Source organism: Kogia breviceps, chromosome 8 (assembly GCF_026419965.1).
Source record: "Kogia breviceps isolate mKogBre1 chromosome 8, mKogBre1 haplotype 1, whole genome shotgun sequence".
Lineage (NCBI taxonomy): Eukaryota > Metazoa > Chordata > Mammalia > Artiodactyla > Physeteridae > Kogia > Kogia breviceps.
Genome location: NC_081317.1, coordinates 83335084 through 83358175, shown reverse-complemented (window position 1 = coordinate 83358175; position 23092 = coordinate 83335084). Strand labels below are relative to the sequence as shown.

The 23092-nt window shown below is 45.2% G+C and overlaps 1 protein-coding gene across 1 annotated transcript in view; it reads right to left on the bottom strand.

Annotated features, from left to right (window-relative positions):
• Window positions 1-8201: 8201 nt before the first annotated feature.
• LOC131760995 (phosphoserine aminotransferase) overlaps window positions 8202-23092 on the bottom strand; it is a 30342-nt gene continuing 15451 nt past the window's right edge. Inside the window, exons 7-9 of the mRNA XM_059071215.2 lie at window positions 19886-20014; window positions 10061-10198; window positions 8202-9373 (exon numbers count right to left, since the gene is read on the bottom strand). Of these exons, the coding sequence (XP_058927198.2) occupies window positions 9268-9373; window positions 10061-10198; window positions 19886-20014 (373 nt within the window). The 3' untranslated portion in view covers window positions 8202-9267. The remainder of the gene's footprint in view (window positions 9374-10060; window positions 10199-19885; window positions 20015-23092) is intronic.

Below are 23092 nucleotides of genomic sequence, written 5' to 3'. Positions count from 1 at the left end.
CCGGCCTGGTGGGGCAGCCACTCAGAGCACAGCGGCCACCAGCCTTGCTGCAGCTGCCCAAACAGAGAGCGGAGGGTGGAGGGCGAGGGAAAATACGTTGGCTTCTCCCATCACCCTGCCCTCCAACCTCCGGCCAATGCTCTCCATTGGCTGAACCCACCTGGAAAAGAGTTGGCGAGGAAATCTGGGCGATGGGGTTTGCAGGATCAGCCCTGTGAGACGGAGCAGAGCAGTGGACAGGCAGGGAGCCGGCCTGAGGCAAACAGGCAAAGGCCAGCGCAGTGCCCACTTCTCCTACCTCTCCTGTCCCACTGAGGGGAACCACCTTCATACGCGACCTTTCTCTTCCCTCATCTCCCGCATCTACCCATCCCTCCTCTAAGTAGCGCATCCATTCCTCTCTCTCCCTTACAGCCACCGCCATCACTCACTATCGTTACTGCAGCAAGCACCGCTCTGCCTTCTCCTGTCTCCAGCCTCCCTCTTCGAATCAGTCACTACACTCCAGCCACAAGGATTTTTCTCCAATGCATATCTGACGTCACTCTGCCGCTTCAAGTCCTACCATGGCTGGCCCTGTGCTTAGGATCCAGTCCACATTCCATGGCAGGACTTCATCGCGTCTCCAGTCTCCCCTCCCCTGACATACCCATCCACCCTCCACATTCCCACATCCTGAACCTCAGGCCCCTGAATTCCCCGGGGCACCTATCAAGTCAGGGCCTTCACACGTGCTATTCTCTGTCTTCACAGAGCCCTCCCCTATCCTCCACCTCTTCTGGCTTAACCCCTCTCATGTTGGCCTCAATGGCAGTGCTTCTAGGAAGACTTCCCTGGTCCTCCTCACCTGTGTTCCCTTGCACCCAACACTTTCCCCGGTGCTAGGGTTATCAGATTTAACACATACACCGTGCAAGTTTAACCGGGTGTCCTGTATTTTATCTGCAACCCTACCTGATAGGCACTTGTCCCAGAGTATGACAATTGCATGTTGGCATTTTAATCTCCCTTCTAGGCTCCAAATCGCTTAAGGATAATGGTCTTGTCAACACGATTCCCCATTTTGCTAACTAACTAGGTAAGGCTGAATGAATGGGCCAGTGACTTGCGGATGGGAGTTTTTACTTGAAATCTTATACAACTAGACTTCATTCCTAAACAGGAGAGATGCTTAAGAGACTAAAGGGAGGCTAATGACAATGACTCACCCAAGTGGCGGCTCCTCGGTTAGTTCTGGGCCAGGCTCTCGGGGTGTAAGAGAAGAACTTGGAGGTGGAAACTGCACACTAAAGGGAAATGACCAGAAGGTATGACTGGAAATGTTTATTTAAAGCTTTCAGCCTGCACAAATCTAACAGACTAACTTCAGCTGGTTTGCGGATGGCTCTGGCTCAGTTCTGAGTCCTTCACACAGCTGGAAAGTTTATGCTCCTGCTGCTGGGGTTAAAACAGTGGAGAAGGCCAGAAGCGTGGTGTCCAGGACCATCGTCCTCGTTTCACCTTGCGATGGTTTTCTAATAGAAAGCTCAAATCTTGCCATTTTCAGACCCGGTACCCAAGGGCCAGTACGTAACAAATATGAAAACAGTGAGAAAGGTGGAAGAAAGGTAAATTAGAGCACACCGTCTAAAGAGGCCACCTCTACTGGCTGCAGACAAACCCCCATGCTGAAATGCAGGCCCACATTTTCTCCCCCTTCAAGAAAAGGCAGGAATCAGGAGGTTAATGCTTCATCTCATGTTTTTTTTTAACGTGCCCGTTAAATTAATAACAATCAAATGGTTCAAACAAAACACAACTATTAAGTTTATTACTCCATGCGGGCTTCCAACACTCTACAGTGGAATCAACATGTGTCTCCAGGCTGAGAGTCCCCTCAACTTGCAAACCTCAGGCAGATGCTGATTCAAATCCCAGAAGCCTCTAGTTGAAAATCAACGTCTAAGATGCTCTGTGGAATCTAAGGAAGCATTTGCTAATTTGCTCTGGGGCGAAATCTTCTATCAATATCAATCAGGCATGAATGTAGATAATTTTCCCATGCTATCAGTATAGTCATCTACATGTTTAGTCAACGTTTATTGAATATCGCATAGGGAAGGTTTGGTGGTCAGTAAGTAGTGGAAAGAGGCCCGGAAAAAAGGGGGTACACTCAGGCTTGAAATCCAGCAGGTACACGCCTCTGCTGCCATACCAGTTATTTATATACCTATCTACCACTTCCATCCTAGTTGGTTAACAGTCTCTGCCCCAGCCGTAGCCCCGTGGGCCTCAGACCCCAGCACTGGGCCACTCATCTGTGGCCACCTATGGCGAGCTGGTGCTTTCCTGTAGTCATCCTCCTGTGGCCACTAGTAACTTTGGCCTCTCTATAGGGTACCACACTAGTTGTTCAATATTTTGAGCATCACACACCAACTCTCTTTTTTTTTTTTTTTTTTGCGGTATGCGGGCCTCTCACTGTTGTGGCCTCTCCCGTTGCAGAGCACAGCCTCAGCGGCCATGGCTCACGGGCCCAGCCGCTGCACAGCATGTGGGAACTTCCCGGACCGGGGCACGAACCCGTGTCCCCTGCACTGGCAGGCGGATTCCCAACCACTGCGCCACCAGGGAAGCCCACCAACTCTCTTAAGAGAAAGTAAAGTGATAAATGTCTCCCCAAATGCTCACGTGGCTTTTGTCTCTCCCTAACCTCTTTTCTTGATTAACTCCTGCTCGACCATTCGGATCTCAACTCAAATGTCACTTCCCACTTCTCCGTCTGGACTGTGTCCCCCTGACACTTAAGTCTCACAGCTCTGTTCTTTTATTTCATAACTTGTATCCATTTGCTTATTTGTTTGTCTGCCTCCCTGACTAAGCTGTAAGCTCCATAAGGGCAACAAAAAGCAGAACTTATTTGGCAAACCGCACAGGCTTCCATACGGTTAGGTGGGACTGGCCACCTACCCAGCTCCAAGGATGGGCCCTATTGTATTCCAGCCAGTTAATATGTCCCTTCCTCTGGGTCCTACTCGTTGGCACAGGAACGAGAACCTGACCTAAGGCAGCCCAAGCAGAGTGAGGCTGGACACTCTGGCAAGGAAAGCAGAGCTACAGACCTGTTCTGAAGAGGCAGTGTCACCAATGTGGTTATCCTGAAGCATGACACAAAGGAGGACAAAGACGCCGAGTCCTAGGAAGGTGGCTCCAAAGAATACCCACCATGGGACTCTGGAGTAAACTAGACCTGGGCTGGCCCTTGTCTTTGGACTTTTCAGTTACGTCAACCAATAATTCTTCTTCTTCTTCTTCTTCTTTTTTTTTTTTTTTTGCTTTAGCCAGTTTGGACCAAATTTTCTATGTATTGTGACTAACAAAATCCTAACTGATATATCTTGCCCCTGTATCCACAAGAACCTTGCTCATGGAGGACACCATATATTGAACAATATGCCATTGGGAGAACTGGGGGTGGCTTAATGGGGGAGGCGACTGGGTAACATCAGCTGGAGCCTTAATTTGAACATAGTTCTTTAGAAAATATGTTAGACTGCAGTAGATTTAAATGCATCAGAAATTCAGGAGTATCTTCCCCAGTGTGTTTTACAGCAGAATAGTTGCTACCTGAGGTTATTAACCTGCTCACCTGTCATTTCCTAAGAACTCCTAAAGATTTCTGCTTCAACCCCTGGACTTTTAACCTAAAGAAACTATGGTTTTAAACTGGGGGAAGGGAACAGGAAAGAATGATTCAGCCTCTAGCCGCTTTTTACTCTGCTGGATAAGATGGTTATTTTTTTCCCCCAGAATGACCTGTAACTTCCTACATTTCTTATGTTTCAACTTCAAGTTTCATTTCTTGGGATGCCTACGGCTTTTCACCGGGCTAGATGGAAGCCAAGATTTTACTTTTCTCCTGGGGGTTATTCTGCTAGGCTAGAGTCATTAGAAGCAATTTTAACTTTACGTTGTTATATATAGCACATCTTTCAAAGCATAATCAGGCTCTGTGGTTCATGATCTGGTTATTCGATTAAAGGTCTGTGTGGCCAAAGGGTTGTACTTCTAAAACTATTGAGAAATAAACAAACTGGACTAGACAGGGAAGGAAAAGTCTGCAAGTTGGTCCCTATATCCTGATCAGGGGATTCTTTTCCTCCTTCCCTGATTCACCAAAAAGCACACTTGACCCTACTGTTCACATTCTCAAAATACGTTTGTTACTCTCAGGGCTCCTGGAATATATATCCTCCAACGGTTGCCTTCTGACTTCTCAATGAACTGTTCTGCACACCCCTGCTTATATTTTAGGATTCTTTTTCCTTTGGGAGAGAGAAGAATGGCTTGGAAAAATACTCGTGGAAAATAAGCATTAAGAATCACTTCACCTTCTCCGTCAAATAAATCCACCTGAATTTCCAGTTCTATGAACCAGATATGTAATTCAAAAGTTTGACGAAGAACAGAATACTCTTGAGTCTCAAAATCTCTCTCCATAAATTACTTATTAACTACAAAGGGACAAATAATAACTTGACAGTGGAGAAAGTTCTTGGGCACCACCTTAACCAAGATGCTAATGAGACAGATGGCCATCAGGTGGCTCCTGTAAGGATGCACAGAGAGACACACTGTCACCTCTGTGGAACCCCATCCAAAGCGCACAACATGAAACAACCATGAGGAAACAGAGGACAGACCCAGACCGAGGATTGTTCTACACAACAACCAGCCTATACTCTTCACAAACTCTCAATAATAGGAAGAACAAAGAGGCTGAAGAATTATTTCATATTTAGACCAAAGTGACATGAGAACTAAGTGCAATGCATGACTGTAGATTGGTTCCTGGGCCGAAAAAATTAGCCATTAAGGATGTTACTGGAATAAGTGGCAAAATTTGAATATGGACGGTAGACCAGTCAACAGTATCAATGTTAAATTTCTGACTTAGACCACTGTGCTGTGGTTTGGTAAGAAAATGTTGTTGCTCTTAGGAAGTAGTCACTATTTACAGGGAAAAGGGCACAATGTCTCCTTACCCTTAGAGGGTTCAGGAGAAAAAAACATGTCTATATGGAGAGACGGTGAATGCCAAAGGAAATAAAGTTAAATATTAATAATTGGTGAATCTAGGTAAAGCATATACAAGAGTTCTTTGTACTAATCTTGCAACTTTTCTTTAGTTTTGAAATTATATCTATAACTATATATCTACCTCTATATAGATATGTAAAATAAACACACACAAGTCAAAATAAATGCATCAACCTAAAATCCACCTTATTCTTCAGGTATTGTTAGGCAATCTGAAGAGAAACAAAGGCTAGGGTACCAACAGGGATTGGGTCAGTAGATTCATTCATTAGGACCCTGAGTACATTTCTACTAACTTAAATTACGCTTTCATTTGAATGAAACATTTTGAACTTCCTTAAACTCAGTGCCAATTACTTATACATTTAAACATGCCAAGTGTGAATTCCATACTTTTCCCCAAGTGAGGCCCAAGGCTGTCAATATCCTCATGTGCTAACAGGTAAGCAAGGCCAATTTCTATAACCTAACTATAGAACCTCTGTGTACGTGAACTTTTTCTAATTTGCCCAGTTCCCTATTTTCTTAGAAAATCCAATTTGCTCTGGGATTTCAAATACCACAGGCTCTTGTTTTTGTCACAACAAATGAACTATTTTATTCTTTAGCTTCTTAGAAAGAAATTCAATAAATCTTTGCTCACTGCTAGCTTTTCTAGCTCTCTCCCAATATCTCTTTGATCAAGCTTTTCCACCCACTCTGGAATAATCCATGGGTAATTAGAACTTCTTACCTTCTTTGGCCCAAAAGGAGACAATTTATCACAAACTGTCATGGATTCCGATTCTAAATTACCAAGAGCCCAATTACTAACAGAGGCAAGGAATCTTCTTTCCAATTAAAGTGATTGATTTCTTTGCAGATGCAGTAGCATATCACTTTTTAATTATGTTCATTCTGATCAAATGTGAGAAAATTCTTCTTCATTTTATTTTCCTTCCAAAGAACACGATACAACAAACATTAATCCCAGAGTGATACAAGGCCAGACCTGCAAGGGCCTTCGGCAGAGCTGGACATCTATCAATGGGTCTTGTCCATTTTACGGGGTCTCAGTGGCTCCTTCAGCTCTAAAGGGGAGAAAAGGGACTAATTATTTGTTACATCACATAGTTCACCTAAGGGCTTGCCAAACCTTCCAGCATCTGCTAAGTTGTGATGAGACAGCATTAGATATTTAGATAAACACAGACTAGCGCGGAACAGAACAATTCCAATTTTCTTTCTTGTGCAGGCAAAGAACAGAGCCGCAGTGCTGGGGATGAAGCAGTGTGTGGAGGTAAACATAAGCAACGTAGGAACAAATCTGTTTTTTCTCACTTAGGTGGTATTAACATGATTATGTGTCGTCAAATTTTGAAAGAGAAAAATAGTCAAAATCAGTTTGGGAGAAGGACACTTTGGAGGCTCTAAAGGAAGATGAGGCCACCAAGCCTTACACAGATTTCCCAAGGCCTGAAAGACACCCGTCTGTCCACTTTGCTTTTAATCTTAAAGACTGGCCAGTTGTGGCTCCCGCAGCCTGTTGACCTGGGGCCTGCGTCCTTATCTCCCCTTCCCCTCTCTCCATGTGGTCAGCAGATTGGCGTCCGTTCACTCACCTGAGACATTCAAAGGTCAAGGTTTTCGCTCAATGAGTATCTTCCAGCGATCTGTGCTCCAGACAACAGTGACTACCCTTTGTCCTGGCATGAATGCAGTTGCTCACCGTTTTCCAAACACTTTCACACAAATATAAGGAAGAGTCTGGGAGCCCTCCAAGATTCTAAATTTTAGTATAAAATGAAATTACATAGTAAGCTTTTGAAAAATTAAAACACCCACGTATGTGAGATTGTACCTCTGCCTTTATTGCAGGCTGTTTACGAAATTCAGGAAGCCCTGCCTTTCCATTCATTAAACGGACAATCGTTGAGCACCTCCTAAGGGCAAGGCAGGATGCCAGGTGATGGAGGTGGAGAAACAGGGCTTGTTCCTTGCTCTGATGGGGAAGGCACATAAGCAGACACTCTCGGCACAGGAAAACACAGAATGGAGGTGCTGTGACGGGATAAAAGGGTCAAGCTTGTAAGAACAAAGGAAAAGCACATCCTTCCAATGCAGGAGACACAAACAAGGTCAGGAGGTTGGCAGGTGACTTGAAGGAATGTCAGTCTTGCTGAGCGGGGGCAGGACGTTCAGGCTTACCTGATGTAGCATGGGCATATATGCACGTCACATTCCAAGAACCAGAAACACAAGAAAGAAGAAGCCAGACCAGACACCACAAAGCTGTGACCATTGGGCTCAGAAGCCTGGGCTTTTTTATGAACCAAGGAGGAGCATGAAGGGGAAGTGATCGTCCAACGGGCTGTGCTGGTAGGGGCAGGTAGGGGCAGATGAGGCTGCTGACATGATCCGCGGAGGGCTGACAGAGCTGGCTGTGGCAACGGGAATGGAAATAAGTGGAGATTCAAGAGATCTGGGGCCGGTACAAACCACAGGGACTTGTCCCCATCATATGAATGGATGAGGAAGGAGGCAAAATAGACTCTGATCACTATTATATGTGAACACTTGGATGGTGTCCAAGCACTGGCTGGCTTTTGCCATTTAAAAATTTACTGTGGTTTTCAGTACATCTTGCATTGAGCCCTCGTTTTAAGCTCTTCAACCATCCCTGAGATAAGTGGGGGAGTTATTTCAATTCTCCTTTTCACAGACGAGAGAACCAAGATTGGCAAGGCTTAGCCCTAAGCAGGAAACCCAACTAACCCAACTAATTGGTGCAGAGCGGGGACGAAAGATCAGTATAGTCCTCATTACACAATCCAACGAAACACGAAGATAGCTCAAAACTGTCCTAGTGGCATGTTTCAGCCTAAGTGGGACAAAGTTCATAGAACTTTATACCGTGAGCTGTGTTGTAACGTGGTTTGTTGATACTGTCCATTCCAAAAGCCAACGGAAAGCTACCAGTATGCGGAATCATTAAAAACATGGATGTACAGGACTCAAGTCTTACACCTTTTTGAACAAAATACCCTTCACAGATGCTATTTTTAGACTCAAGTTTTCCCAACATAAAGTTTTTTAAAGAACAATCTGTCTAAAAAGCATGTAAAGAAATTCATTGACAAAGATTTAGATGTTTTAGGACTTTAATGTCCTTCGCACGATCAACATAAAACACTGACAATGGATAAACAAGAGGGGAAAAGACTCTTCAGCAAAGATCTTCCTGAACTCATGGCATCACTGGTCAAACACCATAAAGAGAACAGTCACGTGAACAAACAGTAAGGGAGTTTAACAGAGATTTTTAGTTTAACAGCATAACTGAAAAACAAAGAACCAACCAACCAACCAACCAACCGTTCTTCTACCCACTGAAAGGAAAGTAAAGGTGAATCAGGGAGCTTCCAAATCTTGTGAAGCAGCTTAAAAATGGAGAGGGGAGGCGGAAGGGGAGGCACACAGCTGTTGAAAACATAACACTCGAATGCACAAGGTCAAGGATCCTAACAAATTCTCAAAGTCTCAACATATATCAACAAGAACCGTATTATTAGAAATATAAATGCACAGAGCTATAAATGCATAGAGATATAAACTATTTGGTATTAAAAACAGACCTTGCTATATAAACATATAGAATGTCACTTTTATCTCTTTATGAGAATAACAGTATAAAGAACGATCTCCAGTTTGCCTTTTAGTCTGGAACATCACAACACGGTCGGTGGTGACCTGAATTAATAGCTGCAGAATCCAGAAGACCCCACTGCTGTCATCTTGCAAAGGATCAAAATTCAGCACCTAGAGGGCTCCACCCACCCTCCATGCTGTGTGTTTGTGTGTCTCTAAAAATAATAACCTGCAATTTGCATATAATTAAACTCATAGGCAGCTTTGAATATGAGATCTAGGCAGAAAAAGTAGCAGCAAAGACAACAGTAGTTAGAATTTGGTAGAAAAGCAAGAGAAGATTTTTTAAAAGCTTCCAGTTCAAGTCAGAATTAAGGTTAAGTTTCAACAGCTTAGCATAGCTGTGGATGCTTTGCTGTTCTCTGAAAAAAGAAGAAAATCTATCATAAGCTTGTTCATTCGAGAAAAATACTATGTTTGTTTAGTTTTTTTAGCCATGCCCAAGTGACTTTCAATTTTGTACATTGTTCAAGGGCAGAGTGTATATTGGTTAGGATGTGCTCATAGCTGGTGCATCTCCAAAAAATTCTTCATGAAGGCTGCCAGCTTCTGGACATCTTCGATGGTGACAGCATTATACAGAGAGGCCCGAATGCCTCCCACGGACCTAGAAGAACCACAGATGCAGCCGTTAAGAACAGGAGCATCTGATTTAGCATCAAGACGACCCTCCTTCCAGTCACCAGCTCCTGCGAGAGTCATGGCACCTGAGACCATCGTGTCCAACCTCCCACCTGAAAGCCAACGCAGGAGGCCAGGAGCTTCACACATCTCAGTCATTAGAAAATTCCTTTCCAACGCAGTGAAAATTCCTTTCTAACGCTCACAGATAACCTAGGTTAGCTCAACTCTTCGATGAGCCTGCAATGCAGGGGGCAGGGAGCGGGCAGCTATTCTCATGCGTGAGAACATACATCTTTCATGGAGCTTACAGAATTAACTACTCTCTCTGATGTTCAGGGAAGCAACAGTGATCTGTTCTTACACTGAACAGGCTTGTGCCAGCTGTACCAGAGCTGTACCAGCACCCTTTGTGCTGTCAGAGCAGAGATTCTCAAAGGAAATTTTGACCAAAGCTCCTAGAAGATGTGCCCCCCCCCAATTCTCTCAGCTGTGGAATCGTGCTAAAGGGTCTGTAAGCAGCAGCAGGAGAACCCCCCCGTAACAAATGGTCTTTCCCAATGAGTTACAGTACCTGCTACTCCAGGATGGGCAGGCTCCTAGATGTGTTTCCTTCAGTGTCTGAAAACTAAACCAGTTCTCTGACAAGCTTCTGGATGGGACATGTACTCACCTATGCCCTTTCAGGGAGATCATATTGAGTTCAAGAGCTTTGTCGAGAAATCTTTTTTCTAAAGCATCATCTCCTTTGGTGTTGCCAATGCGGAATGGAATATTCATCCTGCTTCTATTCTGGGGCTCCACTGGACATCTGAAAAACATGTTTTTTGTTCCAGCTATTTTTCTGCAATGTGCAACTGACATTAACAAAGCAACAGAAAATAGTTTTTTATAAAAAAATCCAAATAACCCATTTATATATTATATTTAAGCATTCAGTAAAATAAGAATCACATAATTCAAGGAAAGTGAATATTATTTAATAAACAGAGAGGGATAATTGTAGTGCTGTATAGGGAAAATTGATTTAGATCTAAAACTTATACCCCAAATGAACTCTATGTCAGTTATTTGGTTATAGAAATGCAAAAAGAAAAAAAAGTAAAGCATTAGTTACATAAAATAAAGTTATGCTAACATATGAAGAAACATCATAACATTGGATTACCTGGACATTTTTTGTATGTTTGAACTATTTCCTTAAGTCAACTTCCCAGAGTAAAACTGTTGGCGTGAGCACACACACACACACACACACACACACACACACACACACAACACATTTACATGGTTCTTGACAGGAGTTGGGAATCAAATTCAGAACACATGTTTTGAAAAATATGAGAGTACATATTTAGAAATAGAATTAAACAAAATATCTGAACTAAAGCCCATCCAGAACATCATATATTCTGTAATTAATTACAACAGGTAAAGTTAGAAACGACCTATGTCCACCATAGAAATAAAATAAACTATAATATTTCTTTATAACTAAATATTAAGATGCCACATAAAAAGATAAAGATAAGGCTGCAAAATGGAAGTATTTATGATCTAATAAGTGAAAAATTTTAGATGTTATGGGTACTCTAATTAGAGTATAAATGTGGATATAAAGATTCTAAGGAAGCATAGAGAAATAGAAAATATTTGTGTTCAGGATGTGAGAATATGGGATAATTCTATGTTCCCTTTAATGTTATTTTAATAATATGTTATATATTTAAATATCATAATGGAGTATACTGAAATATACAGGTGATTAGATTGTTCCCATCAACTTGCAATTCTATTGCCACTAGTTAGGGTGAAAGTAGACTATGAAGTAAATGTAATAAATGTGAACTGGATGCCCTAAAGCACAGCTGCTATCTAATCCAGCTTTAATTGTCAGCAACAGAAAATTTTTAAAAACCATTTTCCAGATGCAAACAAGAGATTATAAAAAGATCTGCACCAGGACATTTATAATTTACTTAGGGAGACCACTCTTGCATATGGAACAGTGAGCTAACATTCTCTTATACGACTCATACTTAATTTCCAAGAGCCTCAGTTTCCTCATCTGAATATTGGGAATGATAATAATATCTCCATTTCATACTAGCTATGACAGTTCAGTGGTACAACATATATGAAGCTTCCAACCCATGGCAGCCACACAGCAATGTGAATGACCCTTTCTCTACAAGGCTGCAGAGAAAAAAAATAAGTTGGTCCAAATAGTGGCTGTAAGATTTAAAAATAATGAGCAGCAGCATTCAAAGCACTTTAAACACTGTACTGTCCCAAGCTGTGTGACCTTGAATAAGTTACTAAATCTCTCTGTTGTGTCTCTCTGATGTGAAGACTAAATGGCCACAAATTCTCTGCAGCCCTCCCAGCAAGAGGTGGGGTCTAGTGCTCCACACCTTTTGAATCTGGGCTGGCCTTGCGGACTTGCCTTGACCAAGACTGCAACAGGAGTGATGCTGTGCAACTTCTAAGCTGAGGCCTCAAGGGGCATGCAGCTTCAATACCTGCCCTCTTAAAACATCACTTCCATGTAAGCAAGCCCAAGCTAGCCTGCTGGAAATAACAGGCCCAGCCCACAGCCAGCACCAGCTGTCAGACAGATGAGGGGGCCATTTACACTCTAGGTGGATCACAAGGTGACTTTGGTTGAATAAGTGATCTCAGAGGAGACCAGCAGAAGAAACCACCCCACTGAGCCCAGCCCCACCTGCTGACTGAAAAGAATCCTGAGCAAAAGAAATGGCTGTGGGGCTTCCCTGGTGGTGCAGGGGTTGAGAATCCGCCTGCGGATGCAGGGGACACGGGTTCGTGCCCCGGTCCGGGAGGATCCCACATGCCGCAGAGCGGCTGGGCCCGTGAGCCATGGCCGCTGGGCCTGTGCGTCCAGAGCCTGTGCTCCGCAACAGGAGAGGCCACAGCAGTGAGAGGCCCGTGTACCGCCAAAAAAAAAGAAATGGCTGTGGTTTTCAGTCACTGTCTTGAAGTGTTCTATGATGCAAAAGTAGATAACTGATAGAATTTAGAACAGTGTCTGGAAAATATTCAATGCTATGTAAATATCTACTGAAGTCAATAAATTTGTCTTTTTATTCTCTGCACCTTGCACAGGGCTCATACAGACTCTCAAAAATGAATGAGTGAAGTTCCATCTAGGATATGTTAGTATTTGACTTCAGTTTCTGATTTGGAAAGTAAGCAAGCCAAAATTATCTTCCATTGACAACCAAAGGAGACAAACAGAAGAAGAGATGACATGCTACTCTGGATTACAAGTAAGATATGTAATAACTCTCTCCATTTTCTCAAGCACATCCTGTTTCATTCTTCCACTTCTACAGGGTGGGATTCATTAAAATTAAACAGCAAATAAAAGCAGTGTGAGGATGCCCCCATTAAAAGCTACGTTCTCCCCTCAGGGCACACACATAATTCCTGTTAAACTTAATAGGAGTCAAGTGCACATCGATGGACAGAAGAGACACAAGATGGGAAACCAAGTATCTGGTAATAGGCTTTGAGCCTGAATTCTGGGTCCCCCTTTGCACAGCTAGTAGGTATCCTGGTTGATACTTAAATTAAAAATTTAGTGTCTACCCTCTTTGATATTCTGCTGCCTCAGGCTCCGCAGGTGACAGTCCAATTATAGAGCTGGAGCAGCAAAAAGGACACATGATTTAAAGGGAAAAAATATTAAAAGGGGGAAGAATTAGGAACTTGGATTTACAAAGAATCTGTATTTACAGTCGTCCCCCACACATTTACCCATCCTACTGTGAACGTAGATGGTACCATGACAGTAACGATGTCATAACAACTAGAAATTGAAGATTAAATTTGCACGGTGCCCGAGAGTGTCCCTGGTGTGGGGCTGAGGGAAGGAAGAAAAAGATGAAGGGGAATTGGCTGCTCCCAACCTAGCAAAACGGCTGTGGAGGGAATTCAAATTCCACAGGACAAGCGCTGTGGAAGCACAGAGCTGAGCAAGTAATTCTGCCAGAGGGAAGGTTGACGGTTTCAGAGGAAGGGAGGTGGGAGGGGTCAGGACAGGGGGAGACGAAGGAAGGGCATCTGGCAGACAGCTGTGTCTGCCAAGGCACGGGGGACGCCAGCAAGTTCTCTGCAGCACCTGGGGTGCTGGGTGCCTGGCTGGGGGCAGGACTGCAGACCGTGGAGGGCCCTGCAGACACGCTCTCCTGGGAACTGGATCAATCGGATCCTGGAGCAACGAGGAGCAATCAGATCTGCACAACGAGTTCCACGTTTTAGAAAAAGCACTACGATATAGGGGCTGGAGGGTGGGGACACTGGGGGAGAGGCCTGCTAGAAAGCTCCCACAAAGAACTTTCTAGGTCAACAGAATTAGGCCTCATGACCAAGACAGGGACGCTGGGGAGTTTCAAGCATGGGCAGCAAATTCAAATGCCAATAGGGACCCAACAGTCATATAAATGAGTATAACAGGCCCAACATGACAGACTCAGCACAAACTCCCTACGTTAACTGTTAACTGTGAGGGCCCGTTCTTTACTGCCACAGAGAAACAGAGTCTCCCTTTTGCTTGAAACATACGGCCCTCCCAGTCTGTTTCTCCCACTTTCAGAGACACAGGGATTATGAAAAAAGACATCTGGATTTAAGTCATCTTCCCATGTTCCACTAAGGGCTCAAATTGTGTGTATTTAAACGCTGTGAGCCACACGGAGCACTGCCGTGGGCTGTGCTGGGCCACCACTCCCAGACGTTATCACTAAATCCCAGAGCAGGGGCAGGGCCTGTGGCCTGAATGAGTTGGGGGGCAGGGAGAAGGTGCCAGGCTGACAGAGCGCCAGCACGGGGCCAGGTGGGCGTGGAAGCAGCGGGTAATCCTGGGACTACAAAGCTTCCAGGACAGAGTCTGAGCAGCGCTTCCCAGGGAGTCTATGACGGAAGCTGATAAGGATGCTTGTGACTGGAAAAGCGGTGCCACAGTCAGTCATAGAAATTTAGGAAATCCTGCATGAACAGGGCTACACGGGTTTCTTGACTCAACTTCCTAGAGCGTCTCAAGAGCTCCTGTGAATCGTGAACTCCCGAGAGAATAATTCATATAGGAACACAGTTTTCCCCAAATGCATGTGGCTGAAAAACCCATTGTATCTCTGGGATGAGTATTCTAGAATGCCCACTGAGAAACCCCGGGACTTCCCAAGGTACCAGAGGAGTGTGTGAGAGGGGAAAGGCACCACCTCAGCGCGAAACAGCATCTCACAAAGGTGGTGAGGGTTAGGAGGGCGCAAGAAAACCGCAGGCAGTTTGGCAAGCGATGACAAGACGCTCATTTCAGCGGTGTCTGCTCCAAAAGACAAACCAGAAGGGTGTGAAGAGTGCGTCCTGAGGTGAGAGAAGCCCACAAAAGAGTCACTAGGCCTCTCCTGGGGATCTTCCTGGACCAGGACACGAACCCGTGTCCCCTGCATCGGCAGGTGGATTCTTAACCACTGCGCCACCAGGGAAGCCCTGCCTAACTTTTAAATAAAAAATTAATTCTAAATTTGCACACGCTTAGGAAAACTAGAGTAAAAATGTGAAGATCTATTCCCTTCCACAGAGGTGGCTGCCATTAACAGTCTTTTGCACATTTTCAGGATCAGATACACAAATGTGTATATATGCATGTTTCCACATGTACGTATTACATATATAGCATTTACAGATACAAATACTGTGGGTTTCTAAGTGGAATAATAGACATGTCCTTTTCTTCACCTGCTCTTTTTCCTTTTGACCTGATGACGTATCAGGTCATCTTCCCAGTTTGCTCACAGACCTTCCCCATTCTCCATGCACATGTTACTCCATACTACGGATGGATCCTAATTTCCTTCATCAGACCCCTCCTGAAGGACATCCGGGTTATCTCTAGATTTTCCCCATTACATAAGTCTCCAGCATTGGGCTTGCAGGTGCCTGATTTGATGCACACTTCTGTGCAAGGCAGAGTACTGGCAGAGGGCAGGTGCCTAGAAGTAAAAGTCTTTGGTCAAAGAGCAAGAGAGTTTTGAACTTTGATGGATGCTGCAAGCCTCGCTCCAAAATTGAACACATTTATTATACTTAACATACCCAAAGTGTGTTTGTTCCCTCGTCTACACCAGATGTTATCAGTCTTTAGAATTTCTGCCCATCAGAGGGGAAGAAAATCCCATGGTTTTAATCTGCGTTTCCTAATGAAGTTGGCCCCTCTTCATTCATCTATTAACCAGCTGTGTTTCTTCTGAGTTGTTTGCTCATACAGTTAGAAACCACCCCCTGCCTTTTAAAAATTTGGTTATCCTTTTTTATTTATTTGTGGGTTCTTCTCTATATCAACAGTAACCTTTATATGTTAATACGCTACCAAACTTTCATGTCTGTCATTTTGTTTTGTTTATGTCTTGAACTGTAGAAAAGTTTTAAATTTTCATGTAATTAAATATCTTTTACTTTATGGCTTCTGAGTTTTATGGCTTATTTAGGAAGGCTTCTGTACTCCCTACACTTACACAGAAATTCTCTCCTGTATTTTATATTTGCTTCTTGCATTTAGTTGCATTTGCATCTTTTCGACTGACTAGAATTTGTGTATGCTGTGATGCAAATATCTAATTTCTATTGAAATGAATTATCAATGCCTCAATCAATTAGACAAAAAGTCACGTTAGACTTTAAAACTGTCTAATTTAAAATGCAATTCTCAAGTAAACAGGAACCAGTTGCTGGACTTTTCCACCGATCTGCCTTTCCCTCTGCCAGTGGCTTTATATGTTAATAGATCATATGTTAACATTACATTTTATTAATGTTAACATGTATGTTTAAAATGTTTCATCTATCCTTTTGCACTAACTTTTTCAGGTGAACACTGAACTGACTTCTAGATATTTACTAATTTTTGTGACTCTTGCGAATGGGATCTTTCCTTGTTTTTTATTGTTATTTCTGGACAATGGGAAAGTAACTAACTTTTACATATTTAGACATAACTGATCACAATTCTGAACATGATCATTTCTAGTTTTTCCACTGATTCCTGCATTTTGAAAAAAAAAAGTCATTATCATCTGTGATATTTGTTGTTTCCTTAGTAAAGGCTCTGGAACCAGCACCCCTGACTCTCCCCATGTTCTTATCCTGCCTGATTCCACTTCCCCGCTGCACCTGACCCTAACCTGTCTGTGCTGCTGTAAAACACTGTCTGTTCACAGGGTTGTGATGACAATAAAATGTATTAATATCTGTAAAGCGCTCAGGGCTCTGCCTGCTTTATTTTATTTTGAGGTTGTCACTAGACACATCACATGCTTCCCTCTCTTTCCTAAGGTCTGGACCCCACATGAAAGTGAGAAAAGGTGACCTTAGATGTGGATATGGATTTGATCACTTCAACAGCTTTATCATATTAAAATTAATATCTAATACATATTAAACACTATGTGTCAGGAACATCCTAGGTGCTTTCCATAATAACCACAAATACTGTTAAGAGCTAACCCTTAAGGAATGCTCCCTATGTGCCAAATACGGTTTCTGGTGCTTTACACGAATTACCCAGTGCAAGAGCCCATGTTCTTAACCTCTACATTACATACTCTTTATTCACATGCATTTTCATTTAACTGCTCACCTCCCCTTCGGGGCCATATTTCCATAGCAAAGAACTTCCTGAAAACCCAAGAGCACAAAGAGACAACTAGTGAGCGTCCAACTGCTAACATAGAGGAGAGAGGGAGCAAAGCCTGCTACTGACTCTGGTAACAAGGTCCCAGAGGAACACCACGAGCCAGATGACCTTTTCTGGGCAGGCGGCCCAGGGGGTGAATGGAAGTTCCCAGAAAGAGGTTTATTCGGAAGAGGCTTCAAGTTCGGGGTCAAGGGTGTTCATAAGTGAACGAGGAGTTTTGCATGGGAAGGTGATGAGATTCCTCAGGAGATGACCTGCCTAACACATTGGCTTCAACAGGCTGCCTTCTGGAAAATGGCAGGTTGGGTGCTTGCAGTTAAAGGATCTCAAGTGAGGGGAGAGAATTCAGGGGCTTCTTGGTGTTCCTTCTATGCTTTATTTTGTTTTTAATTTCCTGGATTTCTTCTGGAGGCATCACCATGCTTTCTGTCCTCCCATTTTGTGCCTTCACGTCTCCTGAGAAATATACGGAGCCAAAAACTCTTAGAAAAGTGGTCTCCCCTCCACAATAGCTGCCATGTGCTCTTATTCACATTCAGATCCTGAGCACTCTTATGGAGCCAGGAAAGGTGACTTATTCTTCTGGGTATCCCCAGAGCCTAGAACAAGGCTAGCACAGAGGAGTGTTCAGGTGCCATTTGCTTGATGGATGGATGGATGGACGGATGGACGGACGGATGAATGGATGGATGGATGGGTAGACAGATGGATGGGTAGATAGACGAATGGATAAACGAGCTAGTGAATTAAACATGTCTTCAGACCTTTCCAGACTTTCTTTCCAATCCCAGCACGAGCCGTGCCCTTCAGGTAGCCCACTCTCTGCTCTCCAAACACACTACTTTCTTCCCTCAGTGCTTCGCAGAGGCCATTCCCTGCCTTCCTAAGAATTCATAAAAGTACTTCCGCCTTCTTCTGTGCCTAATTCTTACTCCTGTCCAAGGCTCAAGCTCATGTAAAAGCCCTCCCTTCGCCTCCAGCCAAAGCAGTATCTCCCTGCCCCCAGCTCATGGCTCATTATTTAGCCCTTGGCCATGAACTCCTTGGACCATCTACTGCTGATCACGCATGTTACAATGGCTCCAGTAAGTGCTAGTGGAGTACCCTGGCCTCCTCTCTCACACGTCAGGCTCTAAAGTGGAAGATTCCCAAAGGCCAAGCCACAGAACCACAGAGCAGGCAGAAATGCACAGTGTGTACCCCTTCCCCCAGATGGCATGTGGAAGAGGACCCCAAAGGTCAAGTCGTTCAGCCAAGCCAGACTCCCTGAGGGCTTGTGGCTGGGGTGTCATCACAAGCCAAGAACTCATAGGAGCAGGCAGGCATTTAAGGGCAGAGGGGACAGCAGCAGTTAGGGTTGTACCAAAAGTACAACCTCACCCATGGATGGTTATGGAGATGTGTTAGCAAATCTTGGGTAAAACATACAATTCTGAGGCAGGATTGAGGCACCATTTTTTGTCCTACAAGGCCCACTAAATTCTTAAAAGAGTGAAAATTCCCTTGTTATTGTCAGCCAGATATTTTTTCTTACAACACACTGAACTCCAAAGAGTAAAGGTCGCTAAGAAGGGGGTCCTGGCTCGGCAAATGAGTGTAAGTGTTTATGCATGTATGTGTATAAACACACGTGCATACAGAGCATAAAGTCTGGTCCTCCCACAGCTGTCCCCACCTTGAAGGAGGGGAGAAGCAAATGAAAACATCATCTGTCAAGCTCCTTGCGTGCCAGGCACCATACTAGGTACTTTATATCTGGCATTTTGGTGACAGGCCTGTTGTAGGGGGTTGAACGGTGTGGCCTCTGCAAAGGCTTATCCACGTGCTCACCTCCAGAACCTGCGAACGTGATCTAGAAAAAGGGTCTCTGCTGATGCAATTAAGCTAAGATCTCTAGATGAGATCAATCATCCTGGATTATCTGGGTGGACCCTAAATCCAATGGCCTTGTAAGAGACAGAAGACAAGACCCACAAGAAAGGAGGAGGCCATGTGAAGGCAGAGGCAGAGACTGGGGTGAGGCAGCCACAAGCCAAGGAATGCCCGAAGCCCCTGGAAGCTGGAAGAGGCAAGGAACGGATTCTTCCCTGGAGTCTCTGGAGGGAGCAAAGCCTTGCTGACAGCTTGCCTTTGAACTCCTGGCCTCCAGAACACTGAAAATAAATTTATCTTGTTTTAAGCCACCAAGCTAGTGGTACTTTGCTCTGGCAGCCCTTGGAGATGAATACAAGGCCCATATGTTCTCTGGCGTTGGTCCAGCGGTCAACACACGTTCCTGAATCAATTAGTCACAAAAACATTTAACTAGGAGTCAACTCATACCAGAGCCAATTCCATTCACCAACTGCAGGCCTGGGATGGGAGCGTTTGTCCTATAATAAGCGAAAGAGGAAACTTTCCTAAAAGGGTAAATAAACCAGAGGAGGGGCCAGGAGTGAGTGTTTATATCAAGGGTCTCCGATGAGTCCTGAGGTAAAGCTGAGAGCTTCCAGCAAGTATGTGTTTTGTCCCCAGGGGACATACAGAGGAGGTGAGGTTGGGGAGAGGGGTCTGCCCCGGGGTCTGTGGTGTGAGAAGCGTTACCACCCATTGGGAGGCAGCTCCCAAAGCCCAGGATTCCTGGGAATGGGACGCAGGAGGGAAGACTTACCTAACTCATGCTCCCGAGGACTTCAATGTCTCAGAGAAAGGTGGCTGCATCCATGTTCCAAAACGACATGGCATATACACATTTTTAAATTCACAAGAGGCAAAATGTGAGATGAAACCCCATCAACTTACACATAGAATCCTTGAGAATTATCAACAATATCGTAAATCATTCGCGATTTGATGGAGCTAAGCTTCTCCATGGCTGCTGCACCGCCGTTGTTCTTAATCCACTCCAGGACCAAGCCCATGACATAGATGCTAAAATAAAGAGTAAAAAATACATATATCCATGTAGAGAATGGACTTGAGGATACGGGGAGGGGGAAGGGTAAGCTGGGACAAAGTGAGAGAGTGGCATGGACATATACACACTACCAAATGTAAAATAGATAGCTAGTGGGAAGCAGCCACATGGCACAGGGAGATCAGCTCGGTGCTTTGTGACCACCTAGAGGGGTGGGATAGGGAGGGTGGGAGGCAGGGAGACGCCAGAGGGAAGAGATATGGGAACATATGTATAGGTATAGCTGATTCACTTTGTTATAAAGCAGAAACTAACACACCATTATAAAGCAATTATACTCCAATAAAGATGTTAAAATATAAGTAAATAATTAATTTTTTTAAAAAAAAACATATATCCATTGAGTTCAGCTTTGCACAAGTGGAAAGACATCCAAGCAAACAGTCTGAAGTTGTACTAAAACAGACTTAAAGACACCATTAGACATAGACAAGATGAAAGTGGGCCATGTGTACACCAAGGACAGGAGCATGTCACGGAGCAAAAACGAAGATCAACCCAACTCTAGGCCCCTGAGGGCTATTCAGAAAAGAGGGTTAATTAGACTCTTCACTAGAGGTCACGTTGGTGCCCATCAGTCCAGCCCAAGCCCGAACGCAAACTCTTCACGACACCTGGAACACAGCTCCCTGTCTCCACCCCTGCTGACATTTTATCCCCTGCCACAAGCACCCTCAGACACCTAGCTCCCCACCCCCACCAGTTAACTCTTCCCTTTCTGAACGCCCAGAGCCCGCTACTCACACTTCCCCTAGTTTTTACCACTGGCTCTTTATTTTCTATTCCTAGGTGCCCGTGTTTGGACCCTGCAGCCCTCGAAGGCTGGAAGCACAGCGTTCGCCTTTCCTCCCGCAAAGCCCTGACGCGCAGCCCACCACCGGGCGGAGGCAGGGTGGCACAGTGCCCAAGAGCCTGGGCTCCAAGTCGTAGTCGGACTCTAGTCCCAGTGCTGCCCCTAACAGATTACCCAGGAGGAGTCACCCCAGGGACCCAAACCTCGACTTTCCCACCTGGAAACAGGGAGGCCTACCGAGCAACGGTGGACACCCAGCATTTTAGCTGCCCTGCTCTTCCTAACTCCACCCTCCCACCCAGCGGGAGGACCCAGTGGGGTCCCTTGCTCCCCTGGTTTCAGAGTTGAGCAGGGGACTTAGCTGGACCAATCAGAGCCCTCCATAGGCTTTTCTGAATTGGGAACGAGAAGAGTCAGAATTGTGTGCTGGTGAAACGGTGAGTTATGAGGTAAGAGTGACAAGGAACATTTGAAGGAGGCTCATCTGAGACACAGGAGTGCAAATGGGGTGGGATTTGGGTCCCTGGTTCCAGGAGGACCCGCTGCACCTCGGCCCTTCCTAGAGCTTGGCTGCATCGTTCACTGAGCCAAAATATCAACTCTGTCACTTAGAGACCTCAGTGCTCTTGTGGGGACTGCAGCACATGGGTTGAGTGAAGTGCTTAGTGCAGGGCTGGCACATGGCAGGTGTAGTTAAGTGCTCAAAAGTTAGTAGTTAAGTGCTCAAAACTCAGCCCCAAACACAAGACGTTGAAGAGCAGTGGATGGTTTTCTCAGTGATCTTCTGAAAGCTCCTCTGCTTAAAAAGGTGCTGAGGGGACTTGCCTGGCTGTCCAATGGTTAAGACCCCTCACTTCCACTGCAAGGGGCACAGGTTCGATCCCTGGTCAGTGAACGATGATCCCACATGCCACGTGGCACAGCCAAAAAATAAAAAAAATTAAATTAAATTAAAAGGTGCTGAGGGCTCTCTGTGCACCTCACTGAAAGCCCATGGACAGGAGCAGAGGTCTCCCGGGGAAAAGAGATCATCCTCCTCAAACTGGGAGCGTGGAAAAGGTCCATGCTCAGCTATGGCCTCTGTATGAGTGGGACAAAGGTCCCCCACAAGAATCTGTGCAAACTTAGTTGCTGAGCATCAATGTCCCGCAAAGATATGGGGTTGGGGACCCCCAGACACAGTTGCCTCCTCGTTTACTTACTAACACCATGACAGGGTGGGGAGGGGAAAACGCTCGAACACCAGAAGCTTGTCCCAGGGAAGCCCAAGATACTTGACTGGCTCGTTCACTGCCTCCAGGCACGTGGAGAAGCCCGGTGTTTCTACCGCAGAAGGTAGCAGAGCCCACATTGGGCTTTCCAGCGGGCACTGGGCAGGGAGCAGCCAGCACCCAGAACCATGCGGTAGCCCCTGTGGAAGCCTCCCCAGCCTGGCTCCCCAGACAGCCCTGGGAGGAATGAGAAATGGCAGCTAGGGGCAGTGGGGAGGGAGCTCAAAGCAGAAAATAGCATCTGAATAATTTATAGCCTCGGCTGGAGCTCTCTGGATAAAGACTGAGAAACCAGAGGAGCAAAGGAGAAAGAAGAAAGTAAGAGAAGGGAAGGACTATTCAGCGGCCCAGGACTCACCCTTTTATTGATCAAAAAAATCCGAGGCCAGAGCTGCCATTATCCCACTTTACAGATGAGAAAACAGGCTCAGACAGCTTAACTTGGCTAAAGTCATCTAATAAGTGGCTGAGAAAGCCAGGATTCCAGCCCCAGATGGTGTGACTCCAAAGCCCCAGCTCTTTTCACAGTAACAAAGCCCTCTGGGTTACTAGGGGCTCCAGGACCCTCACCCACTCTCTCACCTGCCAGTGGGGCAGCCAGGCTGGCACCAAGCCACACAGACACAGCTGCCAAGAGCAGCCGCTACAGGGGCATCACAGCACACATGCGCGTGTGTGGACGTGTAGGCATGTGTTCCAGATACGGTGCTGCCCTCCCACTTCTCTGTTCCATAAGGTGCTCTCGAATTTCCATCTAACCCCAAACTGCTCACTCCCCCACAAACCACAGAAACACACCCTGCCACATGATCCAAACACACCAAGCCACCTGCGGGTGCCTGCCTATTCAACAGCACTTTCTGGAAGCCAAGCTTCACTTCTACCTGCAGCTCTGTTACCCCAGGGTTCCCAAGCTGCTGCTATTTGATTCATCAAATCAAGGCTGCAGCAAAGGCTGAGGCCAGGTC